Genomic DNA, 20714 nt, shown 5'->3' with positions numbered 1-20714 from the left:
CAACGGACAGTCGCGCGTGAGAATTTCAGGACAGCGAATCCTGCGGGCAGCTATGGTACCCATGTGGGAGTAAAAAAAAAGGATTTTCACATGGAATCGTTTTTCCATGGCGGAAAATGGAGACCATCCATAAATACACGCAAACAAAAAGTGATAGACAAAGCAGAGGGGGTCAACCAAGTGGGCCTCTGTTTAGGTCACACAGACCATGGGTCTGTTCTAAAAATATTTCACCAGTCATGGGATAGTTATGATTTTATTCCTGTTGGAGTCATGAAACTGGAAAAATTAAAAGAAAGCTTCATTTAAAGTACATTCGCCATTACAGTAAAGTCTGGTTATATCGATATCGGTTATATCGATAGTACTGCTTATTACGATACTATTTCTATGAACGCAAGGAGAACATTTACATGCCGCAGGATGGGATATATCGATAATCCGGTTATATCGATATTTTTTCCGGCTCCCGAGAATATCGATATAACGAGACTACTGTATTTCAAAACTGTGTATCAAACTTTACCAATACCCAAAAAGTAGTAAGCAGTTTTAAAAACAAGTTGGTGATGTTTGCTTAAAAAAATGTATGCTCACACACGTGAACTTGTCTTGCAGGCTACACGGGGACTTACTGCGAGACCGACGTTGATGACTGCGAGAGCAACCCGTGTGTGAACGATGGCATCTGTCGGGACATGGTCAATGGCTTTACGTGCACCTGCCAACCTGGTAAGATGATTGGTTGTCATCAAATAGACATAGTGGGGGGGGGGGGGGGGCAAAGTGGGGGTGATTTTATTGGTGTGTCCTCACTTATTGGCTGTTTTTAATATAAAAAAAATACAAGACCCAGTTTGGTCAACACTTAGCTTGTCAACGAAAGACTAAAATACACATAGAAATATTTTATGAATGTTAAATACTATTGAAAGGAAATATATTCATTTGTGTGCACATGATTTGCATGTACATGATTGGAACGTGTCTGTTTAAAAAAAAATCTTAGAAAGTAAGAAAAATCCTTTTGGCAAAACAAAGATACTATTGTGACCCCGTGGCCCCCCTCTCCCATTCAGAATGTAGAAGCAAGTGCAGTGTCCTTCAATCTGATGGTTGCTGTTGGGGGTGGGGGGGTACATCAGTCCTGCTAATGAGATTCTTTTCCAGATCCGCAATTTACATCTGGGACAGACGTCCCCTCCGCCCGCCTCCGCCACCTCTCCATCTCGCTATTGAGTCAGTGGAGCTGATGTAGGAAAAAGGAGGAGGTCGAGGCGGGGAGGGGGGTCGAAAGAGAAAACAATCACACTGTCTCCTCCACTAACACCCTCCCCCCCCCCCCATCGGCAGCGACACACAGCCCATCCTCACATTGTTAATCAACAGAGCAGCATGCAAGCAATCAAAAAAAAAACGCCGCCCCACTCGAGCCTCCAATCTGGGCACTTTGCCCACCAATTTCAAGGCCATAGTTTTTAAAGCTTTCAAAGCAACAGAGTCCTACCGTGATCATCAGTTTTCCCGTTTGTGACCCGTCTGGAGACACAACACCTCTTAGCTCCTTTGCATGACCTTGAAAAGCCATCAAGGTCATGGGATTTTTTTCCATCAGCATCCTTCACCAGTCTGAGCCAGAGATTTCCGACCATGCGAGGGACCTTTGACCCCCCTCATCGCACCCTCACAATTAAAAAGGGACAAAACGGCCCTCGATCCGCTCTCTGACCTGTCGCCTCTGTGTTTAACTGTCCCAGGCTTCACCGGCACCATGTGTCAGATCGATATCGACGAGTGCGCCAGCACCCCCTGCCAGAACGGCGCCAAGTGCTATGACCGCCCTAACGGCTTTGAGTGCCGATGTGCCGAAGGTAAGTTGGTGGATTGCCTGGACGCATTTCAACGACAAGCCGTGACCAGTTGTTGTGGCTTTGTATTTTGTATTTTTATTTTTTTGGTGGGGGGGGGGGGGGGTCTTCTATCTGTCCCCAAGCTGACTTGAGGCCACTAATCCCCCCACCCCCTCCCCGAAGCCCACCGCCCCGTTCAAGATCACAGGGTCAACATTAGTTGCCAAGAAAAGAACCTTGGTTGTCACCCCGACATCTGTTCATTTGTTCATCTGTTGGAGGCCCACAGCCCCCATATCACCTTATGGTGAAAAATCCTCATTCCTTCACATGTATCATACCCAAGAAGCCCCCCCCCGCCAAAAAAAAAAAAAATAATTAAAATAATGCATCAGCTCAACAAGATCCTCTTGTTGGGAAGTGAGGCGATGTTTGTTAACTACTTGTTTTGCGTTTATCTGGCTGTTGCCCACAGATAAAGTCCGCTTCATTGTTTCAAATGCCAGCTGCTTGGTATTCCCTGTATTTGCCACCCACCCTCTCCTGTGGGGTGAAGTGGCTCTGTTTGACGTGCTGCAGCCCGCCATTGTTTTCTCCGCCACAGAGAACAAAAGCGGGCCTGGGGGGCCTTGGGTTAGGACTTTTCTTTGCTGCTTTGCCCAACTCAGCAGCACATCGTACACAGAGCAAATAAACCAACACTTGTCTGACACACAGACAACCCGTTGTCACGGAAACAAATTTCTGCAAAGACCCTCCCACTCCCTCAAACTCCCCCAAATGCGGGGGGTGTTATTTATTGAAGAATTTAATTCGGAGTATTAATCATTTTTGTTGCCGGCAAACAACAGTGTAATTTGGTCAAATTAACTCATTCACTGCCATTTACGAATTTATTCAGGAATTGAAAATATGACGTGGGGCGCCATTCCTGAATTTGTTCGGGTTTTGGTTTTCCCTGCTGGGGTGCCGATAAAACGTTGACAAGGGGGCAAAATTTCTCTTTTTTCCATGTTAGCGCTTTGTTGCAGCTTCAGCTGTTGTTAAAGCGCTATATAAACCAATATGTATCTATTGCATTGTGTTTTGAACAGCTGCCCTCATTTCAACATCATATAACTCCAGACACATATAATTTAGTAATTAACTATTTTAATGAAAGAAGAGTGTCTCAGGTTTCTTACGCTGCATTGAATGTTTATGTAGTCCTAAAACTCAATATTCTGTGGGTCCTGCAATTCGAGTGACAAGGACAAAAACCTTGGCAACGGAGTGGACACATTTTTGCACGTCTGGCAGTGAGTGAGTTAATATAAAATGTCACTTGTGTGCTATTTTTATGAATTATCGGTCTATCTAAAGTGTTGGAAATGGCCTCTGCTTGTTGACAACGTAATGTCACCAGGAAACATTCAGTTTGTTAAATTTTCCAGGATAAATGTTAACAATTCCATCAATCCCCAACACAAAATGATTGACTATCTGTTTTCCTGTCATCAGGATATGAGGGGACGCTCTGCGAGAGCAACATCAACAACTGCCAGCCCGACCCGTGCCACCACGGCACTTGTGTGGACGGCATCGCCAGCTATACGTGCAACTGCGACGCAGGGTACACGGGCTACCGCTGCGAGAACCAGCTCAACGAGTGCCACAGCAACCCTTGCCAGAACGGAGGCAAGTGCGTGGACCTGGTCAACAAATACATCTGCCAGTGCCAACATGGGACATCAGGTATGAGACTCGTCGCTAATGTAGGCTGAAAATGGTGGGATGTGGCTTACTTTTCTACATTTATATTCGCTTTTATTGTTTTCGGTGATGATGTTCATTGTCTTTCTTTCACTTTGTGGGTGGAAAAAAAAGCATTTTAAACTTTGCTGACCCTCCCGACAGGCACCAATTGTGAGATAAATTTTGACGATTGTGCCAGTAACCCGTGTGACTATGGCATGTGCAAAGATGGCATCAACCGCTACGACTGCGTATGCAAGCCTGGCTTCACCGGTAAGTTATTTGGAATTTGATCATACACAAATATATGTTTTTTTTTTAAATTAAGATATAAATAAATAAATACCGGACATACACAAATCTGTGGTGTTTTTTTAAAAATTATACTTGAAATGGCCCGTGTCAGAATATTATAAGGAAAAAGTGTAAATGTTGTCGTTAAATGTTATAAATTAAAAAAAAAGTCAATGAGAATTCATAACTACATTTTTCATTTGCAAATACAGTAAAGTCTCGTTATATCGATATTCTCGGGAGTCTGAAAAAATATCAATATAACCGGACTATCGATATATCCGATCCTGCGGGCATGTAATTTTCTCCTTCAGTTCATAGAAATAGTATCGTAATAAGCAGTACTATCGATATAACTGATATCGATATACCGAGACCTTACTGTATATAACATATTTGAGTTTTACAGTCCCGCTGCTTAATTTTGTCATAAAAAAAATATTGTTAAAATTAGAAATAATACACAGTAATCCATCGTTTTTCCAGGTTAATGGGGACCAGGACCACACGCGATAGATGAAAATCGGCAAAGAAGAGTTATATAAGAATAAGCGCTGGGAACCAATCAAGTCATTCGGGATTTTCTTTTATTCTGAACGTTTTTTTCCTGAAAAAAAATCTGCGATGGGCTGAAACGGCAATAAGTGAACCGCGAAGTAGTGAGGGATAACAGTATTTAAAATGCTACAAAATACCACACAGTTTTTTACACCATCAGTAAACAAAAAACAGTTTTGACATCCCTGATATTCAAATTTAAATTTCATTAGCACAGCATTCTTGACACTCGCTATCTTGTCAGGTCCCAAGTGTAACGTGGAGATAGACGAGTGTGCGTCGAGCCCCTGTCGCAACGGAGGCACATGCGTGGACGAGGAAAATGGCTTCCGCTGCCAGTGCCCTGAGGGATTCAAGCCGCCATATTGCTACTCGCAGGTGGATGAGTGCGGCAGCAGCCCCTGCGTCCACGGGGCCTGCAGGGATGACATTAACGGGTAAGCTAGCAAAGATGGCGTCTGTTTTGAATTCTTTTGGGCCCCAAAAAAATGTCAAGTTTCTTTCTGTCTTTGCAGTTATCGCTGTGACTGCGAGCCAGGCTGGGTGGGCAAGAACTGTGACCTGGACAGGAACGACTGTTTGCCGAGTCCCTGCCAGAACGCCGCCACCTGCATCGACCAACTTAATGGCTTCACCTGCAAGTGTCGTCAGGGCTTTCGGGGTAGGTCTTGATGGAACACAATTTACACAATTTCATGCACCCTGTAAAACACGGGTGTCAAAGTCAAGGCCCGGGGGCCAAATCTAGCCCACCACATCATTTTACTCGGCACACGAAGGCAAATCAAACTTGTGAAATTCCATGATGTCAGAACCAAAATTTCAAATTGTCGCATGTAAACCACAATAACAGTCATTATTCTTCACTTCAGATTTGAAAACTACCGTATTTTCCGGTGCATAAGGCACATCCAAAAGCCTTGATTTTCTTCAAAAGATGACCCTGCGCCTTATATGCCGGTGCGCCTTATATTTGATTAGATTTAACTTTATTAGTCTCGCAGTGGAGATTTATATTTCACAGCAGCAAAGTGATGAAAGGAAAGAAAGAAGTAGAAAAAAATATGTGAAGTCATATTGAGCCACAACAGGTCTCGTAACGACTGTGAGGAATATATATGGAAAAGTTTTAAATATTTATATACAGTAAAGTCTCGTTATATCGATATTGGATATATCGATAGTCCCGGTTATATCGATACTATTTCTATGCACGCACAGAGAAAATTACATGCAAACAGGGTCGGATATATCGATAGTCCCGGTTATATCGATATTTTTTCGGACTCCCTTGAATATCGATATAACGAGACTTTACTGTATTATATTTGGAAAACTGTTTTCATTCATTGAAGGTGCGCCTTATACTCGGGTGCATCTTATATGTGGAAAATTTTCAAAAATACACCATTCATTGGGGGTGTGCCTTATACTCCGGTGCAACTTATACACTCGAAAATACGGTAGTTATTTATTAATTGGTTGTGTGTGTGTGTGTAATATGTGGAGGGGAAGAAACATTCTAATAGTTTCCCCAAATTCATAACAGCCCTCGAGAGGAAACCGCAATTACAATATGGCCTGCGGAAAAAATTACTTTGACACCCCTGCTGTAACATGATCAATTTTTGGCCTTAATAAATGAAATGAATGCTTTGCTCGGTAGGCAACCTTTGCCAGGTAAACATCAACGAGTGTGCGTCCAGTCCCTGCCTGAACAAAGGCACATGCGTGGACGGCGTGGCCAGCTTTACCTGTCTGTGCGAGCTTCCCTACAACGGACCCACGTGCGCCGAAGTGCTCACCCCGTGCTCCCCGAACCCCTGCGCAAATCAGGCCGTCTGCACCCACACCCCGGACTACCTGGGCTACCAGTGCAACTGCAAGCCCGGTTGGCAAGGTGGGCACAGGAGGATCTGAGTGGAAGAGCTCATGTCTCGATCGTGAGCTCATTGTGACTTGTTTTCGCTGTCCGCAGGGCAACTGTGTAACAGGGATGTGAACGAATGCCTCTCCAATCCTTGCAAGAACCGCGGGACCTGCTCCAACACACTGGGTTCCTTTGTGTGCTCCTGCAGGCCCGGTTTTACCGGGCCTACTTGCGACACTGACATCAACGACTGCTCCCCCAGTGAGTGGCGGCAAGAATGTCGACGTGTACCTTGTGTAACAAAAATCCCTCATTCACTGCCCCTTGACCTGCGCAGATCCGTGTCTAAGCGGAGGCACCTGCACGGATGGCGTCAACTCTTTCCATTGCAGCTGCCTGCCGGGCTTCACCGGGCCTCGCTGCGCTCTGGAGATCAACGAATGTCAAAGTTTGCCCTGCAAGAACGGCGGCACGTGCACCGACTATGTCAATTCGTACACATGCACCTGCAGGCCCGGTTTCACTGGCATCCACTGTGAAACCAACATACCGGATTGCACGGAAAGGTGGGTGGGTTGCATACGCTGATAAGATCCCGCAAGAGATGAAGTAAAGAAAAGTTGAGCTTTCAAAAGATACATGGAAAAGAATGACGTGAGGAGCTCTATGATGGGCGAATCATTTGAACTCATTCACTGCCATTCCTGAATTTATTCGGTAATTGAAAATATGACATAGAGCGCCATTCCCGGATTCGTTCAGGTTTTGGGATTTCTTGCTTGAGTGCCGATAAAGCACTGGTCAGACATCTGGCAATGTTTTTCCCTTCCACAAGGGGTAGCATTTCCGTTTTTTTTTCCATGTTAGCGCTTTGTTCCAGCTTCAGCTGTTGTTAAATCGCTATATAAACCAATATGTATGTATTGCACTGTATTCTTGACAGCTGCCCTCATTTCAAGCTCATATAATTCCACACCCATAAAATTTAGGAATTAACTCTTTTTTCTGATGAAAGAAGAGAGTCTAGGGTTTCTTATGCTGCATTGAATGTAGTCCTAAAACTCTGTGGGTCCTGGAATTTGAGTTACAATGACAAAAGCCCTGGCACTGGAGTGGACACATTTTCTGGGAGTGGATGAGTTAAAAACTTCTTTTTCTAAATTCTGACTCCATTGTGACTCAAAGAAGAATTGAATTACGGAATACGTTGAAAGTATGATGCTTTTTTTATTCCATTTATCGTATTTTTCGATGTATAAGGTGCACCCAAAAGCCTTGATTTTCTTCAAAAGATGACGATGCGCTTTATACGCAGGTGCGCCTTATATGTAAAGTAATGTCGGTGGCTACGACTCCATTTCCCCCTTGTAGAAGAAGTAATGCGTAATCCAGCCTCTACTGTAGCACCTTATAATATGGTATGCCTTATATTTGGAAAACCTTTGTATATTTATATTTTATATTTTGAAAACATGTTTCATTCATTGAAGCTGTGCCTTATAAGTTTGAAAATATACCATTCATTGGGGCTGCCCCTTAAACTCCGGTGCACCTTATACACCGGAAAATACGGTATTTCATATAATATCGGCTTTTGTCAATAAATAATCACTGAATTACATCCCACTGAAGTAAAAAAAAAAAAACATATATTTTTCTAAATGATACACTGCGAATACAAAATGCCTGTAACATGTGACCAACGTGAGTTATCTCCTCATATGCAGCTCCTGCTTCAACGGAGGGACATGCACAGATAAGATCAACGGATACTCCTGTATGTGCCGTTCAGGCTTCACCGGCTCGCACTGCCAGTACGAGGTCAACGAATGTGACTCGCAGCCTTGCCTCAACGGGGGTCTCTGTCAAGATGCCCTGGAGTCTTTCCGCTGCACCTGCCCCAAAGGCTACGCCGGCACACGCTGCCAGGTGCGATGGAAAAGTCAAATCCCGCTCAAGTTCAAATTCTTGCGTGGGAGCGTCATGCTAACTTGCTTTAATATCCTGTTGTGCGTCTAGACACCAGTTGACTGGTGCAGGCGCTCCTCTCCGTGCCAAAATGGAGGACGCTGTCGGCAAAAGGACTCTGCTTTTGTCTGTGAGTGCACTCACGGCTGGTCTGGACGTTATTGCGACATTCCTAGAGTTTCCTGTGAGACGGCAGCTCGCCAGAGAGGTATCATCATCATTATTATTATTTTTATTTTGTTCTCAGCCTCCATTTTGCCATACAGGAGCAGAGTCACTCACAACCCCTTTCTTTTGTCACCAGGACTCCAAACAGATGAACTGTGCCACCACGGCGGCCATTGCGTCAACACGGGCAACTCGCATTACTGCAAGTGTCCCGGAGACTACACCGGCAGCTACTGCCAGAGCCAAGTCGATCACTGCGAGGACAAACCCTGCCGCAATGGCGCCACCTGCAGGGGATACGTTGGAGGATATCAATGTGACGTGAGTTCATCAAAATTGTGCCCTGTGAATTTAAAAGCTGTCCGTTCAAATCAAATGTAGCATTTCAAAACCAAAGTTGACCCTTTTACAGCCATGTCACAATCCCATTTTTCTTTCACATGCCTGATTACAGTAAGGGTGTCAAACTCATTTTTTGCCGCGGGCTACATTTATGAATTTGGATAAGCTATTAAAATGTTTAATCCCCTCCACATATTACATATAGAGCGCACAACAAACTATTGAATTACTACCATATTTTCCGGTGTATAAGGCATACCCAAAAAACTTCATTTTCTTCAAAGGGTGACCCTATGCCTTATACGCAGGTGTGCCTTTTATGTGAAGTAATATTGAGCCACAAATGGTCTCGCAACTACTGTCAGTAGCCACCGACTCTGATTCCCACTGTAGACGAAGTATTGCGTAACCGCAGCCTCTACTGTAGCGCCTTATAATGTGATGCGCCGTATATTTGGGAAAACTGTTATATATTCTGTTATTATTTATTCATTCATTGGGGGTGCACCTTATACTCTGGTGCACCTTACACACTGGAAAATACGGTAGTTTTCAAATTTGAAGTCAAGAACAATGACCGTTATTGTGGTTTTCATACGACAATTTGACATTTTGGTTCGCACTTTAGCAAGCATCATGGAATTTCACTACTTTCATTTCTTTTCACGAGCCGAATAAAATGATGTGGCGGGCCAGATTTGGCCCCCGGGCCTTGACTTTGACACCTGTGGCTTACAGTGTATGCCTGGCTTCACCGGTCAAAACTGTGAGCTGGAGATCAACGAGTGTCAATCTCATCCTTGCCAAAATGGAGGCACGTGTATCGACCTCGTCGGCCATTACATCTGCTCCTGTCCTCCCGGCACTCTGGGTATGCCCACCTATAGATGATCCTTTTTAAGATGGCAGTTACGCTGAATATTTGATTCAAGGTGTCCTCTGCGAGATCAACGAAGATGACTGCGCCCCGCCAATGAGGCCTCGCGGCGCTCCCCCCAAGTGCCTCAACAACGGCACCTGCGTGGATCGAGTGGGCGGGTACCGATGCAACTGTCCGCCCGGCTTTACGGGCGAGCGTTGTGAGGGTGACATCAACGAGTGTCTCTCCAGTCCTTGCAGCCCCTCAAACAGTCTCGACTGCATCCAGATGCCTAACGACTACCAATGTGTTTGCAAGGCTGGTTTCACAGGTTAGATACCCCGCAGGAAAAACTTATCCTGTGACTGTAAAGTGTCCTTGATCCTTGAGTTTTGAAAGGTGCTTATAAATAAAATGTATTATTATTCGATAATCTCTCTCCTAAATGTGGAAAGAAAACACACAAAAAAGACATACATCGTCTGTCCAACTAAAAATATACTTATCACCTACACTATTAGTATAATTTGGAAATGAGGATAACAGCGATAAACATGTTTAGCAAAAAAATCAACTCCCTGTTTCTTTTTTAGTCCTATTTATTGATCTTTGTGTGTGTGTGTGTGTGTGTTTGTGTTTTTTAATGTTGTATATTTAAGGCCGAAGATGTCAGAACAGGTTCAGCTCGTGTGAATCTCAGCCTTGTCAAAACGGAGGCGCGTGCTCTGGTTCGACTTCTGTTATTGGCTACACGTGCACATGTCAGCTTGTGAGTAACACCCACTTTGTATTTGTGTGTATTACCACATTTTGGGGAATATTTTTTAGACCTATTTGTGTTATAATCCGACATATAAAAATCAAAAAGTGAAAATCTTAATTGTACCGTATTTTCCAGTGTATAAGGCGCAGCCCCAATCCAATGGTGTAGTTCCAAACATTTTCCATATATAAGGCACACCTTCAATGAACAAAGCCTTGCTAAAGTTCAGACCAAAATTTCAAATTGTTGTATGTAAACCACAACAAGTCACTATTCTTGACTTCAAATTTGAAAACGACCATATTTTCCGGTGTATAAGGCGCGCCCGAGTATAAGGCGCACTCCAATGAATGAAAAAGGTTTTCCAAATATAAGGCACATGGCATTATAAGGCATTCTTCTCCAGGGGAAAATGGTGTTGTGGCTGCTGACAATTGCTGCGAGACCTGTTGTGGCTCTTCACATATGAGGTGCCCCGGCGTATAAGGCGCAGGGTTATCTTTTGGTGAAAATGAAGGCTTTTAGGTCCGCCTTATACACAGAAAAATACGGTAATTGTGTATGAAGGACGATAAAGACCTTTAAACAAAAAAGGATCATAAAGCATCAACACACATTAATTGGTTCACAAACTAACAGTTGTGTTCATACACACACACACACTGATGCTTGACAAAACGGATTTTGATTTTCATCTGCAGGGCTACACGGGCCCCAATTGCGAACGAAGCATGTCCTGCCGCGAGCTGTCTTGCTACAACGGCGGAAGCTGCGCTCTCACCACGCGAGGGGCCCGCTGCACCTGCCTTCCCGGTTACGGCGGTCCGCAGTGCGCCCACCGCAGCAACGAAGGATGCTCCTCACAACCCTGCCGCAACGGCGGCCTGTGCACGGAGGAGACGGCCTTCCCGTTCTTCCACTGCCAGTGTCCCAGCGGCTGGACTGGCAAACGATGCGAGCAGGCCGGGCGGCTCAACGAGACCCCAGCCCTGTCGTGCCCGCTGGCCGACTGCCACGGAAAAGCCAACGACGGCGTGTGCGACAAGGAGTGCAGCACCTTGGCGTGCCGCTGGGACGGCGGCGACTGCTCCTTGGCGGTCAATCCCTGGGCCCGATGCGCCGACCCCCGTTGCTGGCGCGTGTTCAACAACAGCCAGTGCGACGAGTCGTGTAACAACGCAGACTGCTTGTATGACAACTTTGACTGCAAAACCAAGGAGAAAGTTTGCAAGTGAGTTTTTGTCTCCCACTTGCCAACTGATACGAAATGACCGAAATCACGTTCATGCCAAATTTCCCGACTCAGAAATTGATAGCAACCTTCTTTTTGTTATTCCACCAGTCCCATCTACGAGACCTACTGCATCGACCACTACGCCGACGGCTTGTGCGACCAAGGCTGCAACACGGAAGAATGCGGCTGGGACGGCCTGGATTGTGCTCAAAAAGTCCCCGAAGACATTGTGGACGGTGCCTTAGTTCTAGTGGTGCTGCTCCCTCCTGAGGAGCTTCTTCGCACCAGCACGGCTTTTCTTCTCAAATTGAGCGCTATCCTCCACACTACGCTGCGCTTCCGGCTGGACCACAACGGCGAGGCGATGATCCGGCCCTACACCCGAAGAGAGGCACGCCTGAAGAGAGAACTTCAGCCTCAACAGGAGATTATTGGGTAAGTGGAAGAAGAAAGAGGTCTACTGGATTGCATTGGATTAGCCTTTATTACTCTCGCAGATTTCACAGCAGCAAAGTGCTGAAAGAAAGAGGCAAGGAAAGGAAGAAGTAGAACAAAATGCAGGAGCTGCTTCTTGAAGTCAAAACCAAAACCATTTATTTTTAAACACTTTCTGCACCCTCTTTGTTTTATGAAGCAGTTTTAGATGAAAGAGGGGAGGATCAAAGCGTCCTTTTCACCAGTGAATCAGGCGCGTCATGGTGAAATGTGCACGTCTGCTACAAGCTAAATCTTGAAAGCAAACACGAAGCTGTAGCATCCATTGACAAAAAGAGATTTTTGTCACATCTCCTATCCCACGTAAATCCGCTTCAAATCCAAGCCGCGACCGTTCCACATATACAACGGGGCTTTGCGCTGACGTTATTTTCTTCTCGTCGCGAGCTTCTCAGACTGTCCAACAGCATCGACCTTTCCCTTGATCAATGCTGCCCATTACAGGAGCAAAAATGCACAATCGCTCCAGAGATGTCCAACGATGACAGTCAAATGGCACAGACATTACTCGCAAATCAAAAACAGTGCTGGCATATTCGTGTTATTGAAAAGGCACAACCACTCAGCACCGTCTCCTCCTTAATGAATGTCGTGGCCAAAAATGCCGAAAAACAATCCGTATTCGTTCCACATGACCCACAACAACACAAAGGAATTTCTGAATTCTAGGACCCACAGAATATTGCTAGCTGTATCTATAATATCTACCTGGCTATTTATCTGCTTATCTAGCTAGATACCTCGCTGGATATCTACCTAGCTATGTAGCTAGCTGTCTATTAGTTATCTATTGGCTGTCAACTAGCTAGCCAGTTAGCTAGCTTTCTACTGAATTGAGGTACTTCTGGGTTGAGTGAACGTTGGCACGTGTGGCTGCCACTGCTCACGCACAGAAAAACCTATCCTGTGCCTGAAAAGTGACCTTGAGAGTTTTGAAAGGCGCTTATAAATGAAATGTATTATTATTATATTATTATTATTATGAATAATATTATTAATATTATTGCAAAGTGACAAAAGAAACCACAAACGGTGGCCGACTCGGGCACCATTTTGGACTTTCATTTTGGACTGATGGTTCTTTTATCCTTAAAGAGCTGATTTTGTGAACTCAAACCACTAACGATAATTTCTTATTTATCCAGTTCCATCGTCTACCTGGAAATAGACAACCGCCTGTGTACCGACGACTGCTTCCCATCACCCGAGAGCGCCGCGGACTACCTCGGAGCCTTGTCGGCCGTTGAAATGCTTCGCTTCCCATACCCCCTCAAAGAAGTCCGTGGTGGGTATATTCGAACATGAGTAGGCAAAACCCACCAAAAAAAACATATCTGGAATCAAACCCTTTGCCTTTTCCCGCGCAGGAGAAAAGATCGTGGACGATCCCGATCCCATTCCGCAATGGGGCAAACTGATGCTGGTCAGCATCGCGTCGCTTTTCCTACTGGTCATCATGGTGTTGGGCATGCTGATTTCCCGCAGAAAGCGTGAGCACAGTACCTTGTGGTTCCCGGAAGGCTTCTTCCTCAAGAAGGAGCCCAGCAGCAACAAAAACCGCAGGGAGCCGGTGGGCCAGGATGCTCTTGGAATGAAGTAAGACATTTGGGGGAATATTTATGAATACTTTTTGTGGTCTTTGATTTACGACTATAGCACATAGACAAGGATGCATCTGGGCTGCGTTCTTGCGCATTGATGCATTTTGACAGCCACTGGCATAACTTTGTAACTCCACTGCGGCAGGACTGGAACAAGTCTATTACGATTAGCGCATATTGCTACATGAGCCGCGCTACATATGACATAATTCTGTTAAAATAACTAAAGAAACAAATTTAGTTAAACAGCAATTGAAAGCTGTTCGTTTTTCCTTCAGCCTTATCGATGTCGAGCCATAATCACCTTGCATTTGTTCCGTTGCGTTCCAAAGTCACGATAGAGGATATTTCAGGCTTTTCCGTGATCCGCCGGAAACTGCCGAAAGAGATAATCAAATATTCATTTACCCATGGTGCATTGCAGCATTTACATCAAACATGGCCGAGAGTTGCAATATGGAGCGTGAGAACAGGAGTAGAACTCTAAAAGACATTAAAAACAGGCTGCAAACAAGCATATTCTCGTTTTTTTTAAGAAACAATTGAATAAGTCTGCGGAGGGTAGTGATAATTCGTTGTAGCAAACTGCTGTTCATGATTCGCATTTTGTGGCTAATGGGAATGATTTCAAAGCTTGTGCAGCACATTGGAAATCATCAAAGCAAAGAAATTTGTTTTCATAGACACTAGTAAGAAATATTGTGCTAAGTCTGTTCTCTTTGACTTCTCGGTAATCCCGTCGAATATCAAAATAGCACAGGATTGATTGTGTAGTAACGAAAGAACATTGAAAATGTGTGTTTGTTTTATGTATGAATACATTCTTTTACTTGAATTAAAATTGCGTTGTATTAGAAAAATAGGTTTTAGTCAAATAATGTTTTTTTATTTGCAATTGAGAAATATCATGCTCCAATGAATATATTTTGGTTTATTTCAATCCGTTTTGTATACTTGGGCAATCTAGTTAAATAGGGGCCCATCCATATTAGAATTTGGCCTCCTACTCAGACACAAGGGGGCCAACTGGCCCCCATTTTTAATTTCCGAGATGCATCATTGCATTGACAAGTATGCTTCTTTTCATTCCTAATTTTTCATATTTCTCTCTGAACAACAGACATATGCCCAAAACGGTTGAGGAATCTCTCCTTGGTGACCACAGCGACCAGTGGATAGATGCCGAATGCCCAGAACCCAAAAGATTAAAGGTCAGATGAATCTAAACATCAACAAATCAACCACCCATCACTTTATTACGACACTGACCTCTCGGGCCGGAATCGTTTTAGATGGAGGAGCCAAGCTTGCTGTCGGACGGAGAAGACGCAGTCGATAGCCGACAGTGGACGCAACATCACCTGGCGGCGGCCGACATCCGCGTACCCCCCACCATGGCCCTCACCCCGCCGCAAGGGGAGTTTGAAAGCGACTGCATGGATGTTAACGTCCGAGGTCCAGGTTGGTAGTGAGAACAAAACGGATTTTGGGGATCATTTATTGATATAAACAAGCATACAGTGATACCTGGGCTTACGAAGGCTTTAGCTAACGAACGTTTCGCCTTACGAATGTTAAAAACGAGAATATAATCTTGGCATACAAACTATTTTTCGGGAAACACACGGAGCGCCACAATGAGTGATGTCGTTCGCGGACGAGCCGGTTCTCCCAACAAGAAGTTAAAAATGCCAGTCGACTTTTTTTGGTTCATTATTCCCCGCCCCCAGTCTTCGGTTAAATCAGCACATGATTGGTCAAGATCCGTGTTAGAGGAGGGAGGGGACACACACAGCAGTGAGCGGGGGGAGGGGTTACAGAAACAGAATCACACACACACACGAAAAGGAGACAACGAAGCTTGAAACAAAAAAACAAAAGTGAAAAAAACAAAAGTGAAATGGTGAGAAAATGCATATAAAACACAGTGACATTTGGACTCGTTTCAACCCTATTGATAGTTCAAAGGCAGAGTGTAGACTGCAAGGTTAAAATGTCCCATCAATCAGGCTCCACAAATAACCCGCACGAGCCATCTGTATGTGAGAACCTACAAGCAAGTTTCCTGCATCTGTTGCTGTTGCAATATCACAACTTCTAAGATGTGCAACCCAGAGCTCCTTGAGACACTTTATGCGAAAAGCTATCCATTCCATCAAGCCATCAACGAACATCACAAAGGTAAATAAAACGACTTTATTATATAGTACAGTTTATTTCTTTAATTACAATACCTTAGCACATTTATTATACATAAAATAAGGTACCTTGTGTGTAGTTTTAAGGCTTATTTAGTTGAAAATTATGTTTTATTGGGACCTGGGAACGGATTATTCTCATTTTAATGGCTTCCTATGGGTAATTAATGTTTGGAATACACACTTTTCACCTTACACACACTTTCTGGGAATCAATTAAGTTTGCAAGCAAGGTATCACCACATGTAAATACAAACTAGCGAGCTCGCTATCTCTCTAGCTAGCAAGCTAGTTATCTAATCAAATCTATATTGATTACAAAACCAGATGGTTTTACGCCACTGATGCTGGCGTCGTTCTGCGGAGGTGGCCTGGAGCCCGAGATCACCGAGGAGGAAGAGAGCGAGGAGTGCTCAGCCAACATCATCTCCGACCTCATCTACCAAGGGGCGTCACTCGCCGCCCAAACGGATCGCACGGGCGAGACGGCGCTCCATCTTGCTGCCCGTTACGCCCGAGCCGACGCCGCAAAGAGACTTCTGGACGCCGGGGCGGACGCCAACGCGCAGGACAACACGGGACGCTCGCCTTTGCATGCTGCCGTTGCTGCCGATGCGCAAGGAGTGTTCCAGGTACACAAGCGAAAATGTCTGTAAAAAGTCTGACAAGGGGAAAAAAATGTAACCTCGTCATTCTCTTCCCGTAGATCCTGATCCGGAACAGGGCCACGGATCTCGACTCGCGCATGTACGATGGCTCCACGGCGCTCATCCTGGCCGCGCGTCTGGCGGTGGAGGGAATGGTGGAGGAACTCATCACTTGCCACGCCGATGTCAACGCAGTCGATGAACTGGGTAAACAACCGCTTTTGCTTACCGTCACGTTGTCCGCTTTGAACGCATTCGCTGCTATTCACGAATTTATTCGGGAATTAAAAATATGACGTAGAGTGGCATTCTCCAATTAGTTCAGGTTTTTGGGGTTTTTTTTTTCATGCTTGAGTGCAGATAAAGCGTTGGCCGGACCTCTGGAAATGTTTTTCCGTTCCACAAGAAGCATCATTTCTGTTTTTTTCCATGTTAGCGCTTTGTTCCAGCTTCAGCTGTGTCAAAGAGTGATACAAACCAAGATGTATAGTAAAGTCTCGTTATATCGGATATATCGATAGTCCCGGTTATATCGATACTATTTCTATGCACGCACGGAGAAAATTACATGCAAACAGGGTCGGATATATCGATAGTCCCGGTTATATCGATATTTTTTCGGACTCCCTTGAATATCGATATAACGAGACTTTACTGTATGTATTGCATTGTAAATTGGACATCCACCCTCATTTCAATCTCATATAATTCCACACCCATATAACCTGGGAATTAACTCTTTATTTCTGATGAAAGAAGAGAGTCTGAGGTTTCTAACGCTGTATTGAATGTTTATGTAGTCCGAAAACTCGATATTCAGGGAGTCCTGCAATTTGAGTGACAATGACAAAAACCCTGGCACTGGAGTGGACACATGTTTGCACATATGGCAGTGAATGAGTTAAAAAAGAAGTTAATTTCAGCCAATTTATTTCAACCAATTTGATTGATAAATCCGACCCAACTTCATGTTGAGTAGCAAATGTTAACCAGAGTTTGTTTCCCTTCAGGTAAATCCGCATTGCACTGGGCCGCCGCTGTAAACAATGTAGATGCGACGTATGCCTTGCTGAAGAACGGCGCCAACAAAGACATGCAAGATCTTAAGGTACGGTCAAGTCACTTGAAGAGTGAAAGAAAGTATTTGTGAGAGCGACGTTTGACTCCTCATCCTTTGTGTACGTGTGAAGGAGGAGACGCCTCTCTTCCTCGCCGCTCGCGAGGGAAGCTGCCAGGCGATCAAAGTTCTACTGGCTCACTTTGCCAACCGGGAGATTACGGACCACATGGACAGGCTGCCCCGAGACATCGCCCAGGAGCGCATGCACCACGACATCGTGCAGCTCCTGGACGAGTACAACACGGTGAGGAGCCCCCAGGGCCACGCCGGACCCGGACTCCACCTCTCCAGCGGGCACACCCTTTCGCCCCTCATGTGCCCGCCCGGCGCCTTCCTGCCCGGCCTGAAGACCACCCCGCAGGGTAAGAAGAACCGCCGGCCGGGGGCCAAGGTCTCCGGTCTGGGGGGTCAGCACGCCGGCGCCGTGAAGGACTCGGCGAAGGCCCGCAATAAGAAGCTGACCTTGGACATGCAGAGCGCCCTGCTGGAGAGCTCGGTCACCCTCTCGCCAGTGGACTCTCTGGACTCGCCTCACGGGGGCGCCAGCAACGCCGGCTACATCACCAACCCCACGTCGCCGGTGGCCATGCCGTCCCCGGGCCTCTTCCACTCGTCGCTGTCGGTCCCCGGGACCCCCATGGTGCACGCCGGCATGCTGGACGGCGGCGGCCCCTTCGCCGTGTCTCTGGCGCAGCTCAATGACCTGGCCGCCACGCAGGGCCGAGTGTCCGTGGCGCCGGACGTGGGCCACGGCTACGTGCTGAGCCCGTCGGCCCAGATGGGGCTCAGCATGGGCCTGGTCAGCCCCGTCAGCGTGCCCTTCGAATGGCACGGCCGCTCGCCCGCCTCCCAGTGCGGCCGGCAGGTGGTGAACCTGGTGCAGGGCATGGCGCCCCCGCCGCAGAGCATGCAGCCGCCGCTTCCGCCGCAGCAGAACCTGCTGCTGCATCAGCAGCAGATGTACCGCGGCGCCATGTTGCAACCCACGCCCGTCACCTCCACGCCCAGCGTCAGCCCCGTCAAGCTGCCCGCCATCAGCGAGCAGCAGATCATGAGCCACTCCATCAGCGGCCAGCAGAACCTGTCCCGCATGGCGTCGTCCACGCCCCCAACGCCGCAGACCTCGCAGCCGCCTTTCTTCCAGCAGCCGCCTCCCCAGGCCCCGCCGGGCGTCGCCCCGCCGGGCTCCGCGGAGGATTACCCCACCCCGCCCTCGCAGCACAGCTACACATCGGCGCTCGACGCCACGCCCAAGCATTACCTCCACCTGCCTACCGAGCACCCCTACCTGACCCCTTCGCCCGAATCCCCCGAACCTTGGTCCAGCCCCTCCCCTCAGTGCGTGTCCGACTGGTCGGACTCCACCCCGAGCCCCGCCGTGGCCGTCGCCGGCTCCGCCCAGACCCAAATTTCCAATATCCCAGAAGCCAACAAAAAAATGCAGGTATTTGCTTAAAAGTTGCAGTTTTTTGTGTGTCGTCAGCCTGTTTCCAAGATTTTTTATTGGATTTGTTGTTTATACCGAGGACCACCACCGCCCGCGCGTTCTTTTTGCGGACGGCCTGTCGTGAGACACAGTTAAAGGGAAAATGTGTGTTGTCTGAAAAACCAGCAGACAATTTAATGAAGTAATTCTGTCACAGATGGACTTTATTATTAAAAAAAAAAAAACTAAATATATGAAGAAAACCAAGTCTTTTATTTCAAAAGACTTTGTGATCCTCTCCTGAAAACTAACAAACATTTAAAAGTAGATCAAATCTGAAGGGAATTTGTTTATTTTTATTTATTGTTTGTATTTTTTTTGTAGTTATTTTCACACTCCTTTTTTTGTTCTAGTTTCACACAAAAAAAAGCCACCTCCTTTCATTTGACTTTTATGCCGCCTAATTTAATTTAGCCTTCAGGCCTGCTCATCCATCACCTTTTGTGGTATTTATTCAGGCCTGTTCAAATTGGATTTAATTATGCTTTTTTTTTCGTTTTTGAGTATTAAGAATGTAAATGAGTGTGTCCCAAGCACTTCAAGTGGTGACTGGCTAAAATGAACCACACAAAGGATATTTATATGACAGGAGCGGAATTGAATCCACAATTATTGTTTCATGATGACTTTAAAAAAAATATTCCGCCGATGATTTGATTATTATTTTTCTTGTCATCATTTTAAGACTTCTAATTTCGACTTCTTTTGCCTTTTAAAAAAAATCAGCCTGTCACTGCCTTTTTTATGTAACTTTTTCCCCCCGTTGTTTAATACATGCATTCCTTTTTTATAGTTCACCTCAGATGAACTAAGCTACGCTCCCGAGCTGCTATTTTTTTATTATATATATTTTTTTTACTTCATCATTCCTCCCTACAAAGTTCATTTTATCCCCCTTATTTCTGTCAGTTTTCCATGAGATTGGGTGGACGCGCATCCTTAAAAGGAGTGTAAGAAAGGGAGGGGACGCTACCGTGTAGCGCTGCACCTTTTTGTCTTTGACACCTTCCATGGGATGGCACGCTCGCATCAGCCTTGATATGATTTCAACATTAAAAATAAAAAAAAGATTGTTTGATAGTTTATCCTACCACATTGTGAACACGAGTGGTGCACAACACCCTTAGCAACTACTACTACTACTTCTATTACTATTAGTCCTTTATTGTTGTGTCCTGTTCACTTTTGTTCACAAGTTCCACTACGACTCGATTTATAACTGTTCTTGTTTTGATTCTTATTTTGGGGGGGTTATAAATATATATATGGTGTTAACTTGCCTGCCAGTTTTCCCTACCGGGTCGCACTGAGTGTTTGTAAATTTCAACGTTGCGACGTTTTTTTGCGTGTACATGTTTGTTATCGGGTAGATCTTTTGCTTGAAAAGTCTTATGTTTCTAAAATAATCGTTATGTACTAAAAAAGGACAAAAATAAAATTTACTTCATTTAGCATAACGTAGTGTGTGTGTTATTTCTATTTGGCCAGGTGTCGGGAACCTGTGGCTCGCGAGCCATCTCTGGCTCT

The 20714-nt window shown here is 45.6% G+C and overlaps 1 protein-coding gene across 1 annotated transcript in view; it reads left to right on the top strand.

The window, feature by feature from the left end:
* The window catches only part of notch3 (notch receptor 3), a 33976-nt gene extending 13332 nt beyond the window's left edge, over positions 1-20644 (top strand). The window contains exons 9-33 of the mRNA XM_089018174.1: positions 619-732; positions 1758-1871; positions 3351-3584; positions 3747-3857; positions 4681-4873; positions 4952-5097; positions 6103-6336; positions 6415-6567; positions 6644-6872; positions 8034-8235; positions 8326-8482; positions 8579-8763; positions 9523-9655; positions 9717-9974; positions 10303-10412; positions 11108-11637; positions 11749-12075; positions 13281-13420; positions 13503-13731; positions 14857-14947; positions 15029-15197; positions 16262-16566; positions 16641-16788; positions 17592-17689; positions 17772-20644. Of these exons, the coding sequence (XP_088874300.1) occupies positions 619-732; positions 1758-1871; positions 3351-3584; positions 3747-3857; positions 4681-4873; positions 4952-5097; positions 6103-6336; positions 6415-6567; positions 6644-6872; positions 8034-8235; positions 8326-8482; positions 8579-8763; positions 9523-9655; positions 9717-9974; positions 10303-10412; positions 11108-11637; positions 11749-12075; positions 13281-13420; positions 13503-13731; positions 14857-14947; positions 15029-15197; positions 16262-16566; positions 16641-16788; positions 17592-17689; positions 17772-19157 (5996 nt within the window). The 3' untranslated portion in view covers positions 19158-20644. The remainder of the gene's footprint in view (positions 1-618; positions 733-1757; positions 1872-3350; positions 3585-3746; positions 3858-4680; positions 4874-4951; positions 5098-6102; positions 6337-6414; positions 6568-6643; positions 6873-8033; positions 8236-8325; positions 8483-8578; positions 8764-9522; positions 9656-9716; positions 9975-10302; positions 10413-11107; positions 11638-11748; positions 12076-13280; positions 13421-13502; positions 13732-14856; positions 14948-15028; positions 15198-16261; positions 16567-16640; positions 16789-17591; positions 17690-17771) is intronic.
* Positions 20645-20714: the final 70 nt, after the last annotated feature.

The sequence above is a fragment of the Hippocampus bargibanti genome, linkage group LG17 (genome assembly GCF_051943395.1).
Source record: "Hippocampus bargibanti isolate YZ-2025 linkage group LG17, ASM5194339v1, whole genome shotgun sequence".
NCBI lineage: Eukaryota > Metazoa > Chordata > Actinopteri > Syngnathiformes > Syngnathidae > Hippocampus > Hippocampus bargibanti.
Note: the sequence above shows the minus strand (reverse complement) of the source record. Positions and strands in the feature narration are given on the sequence as shown.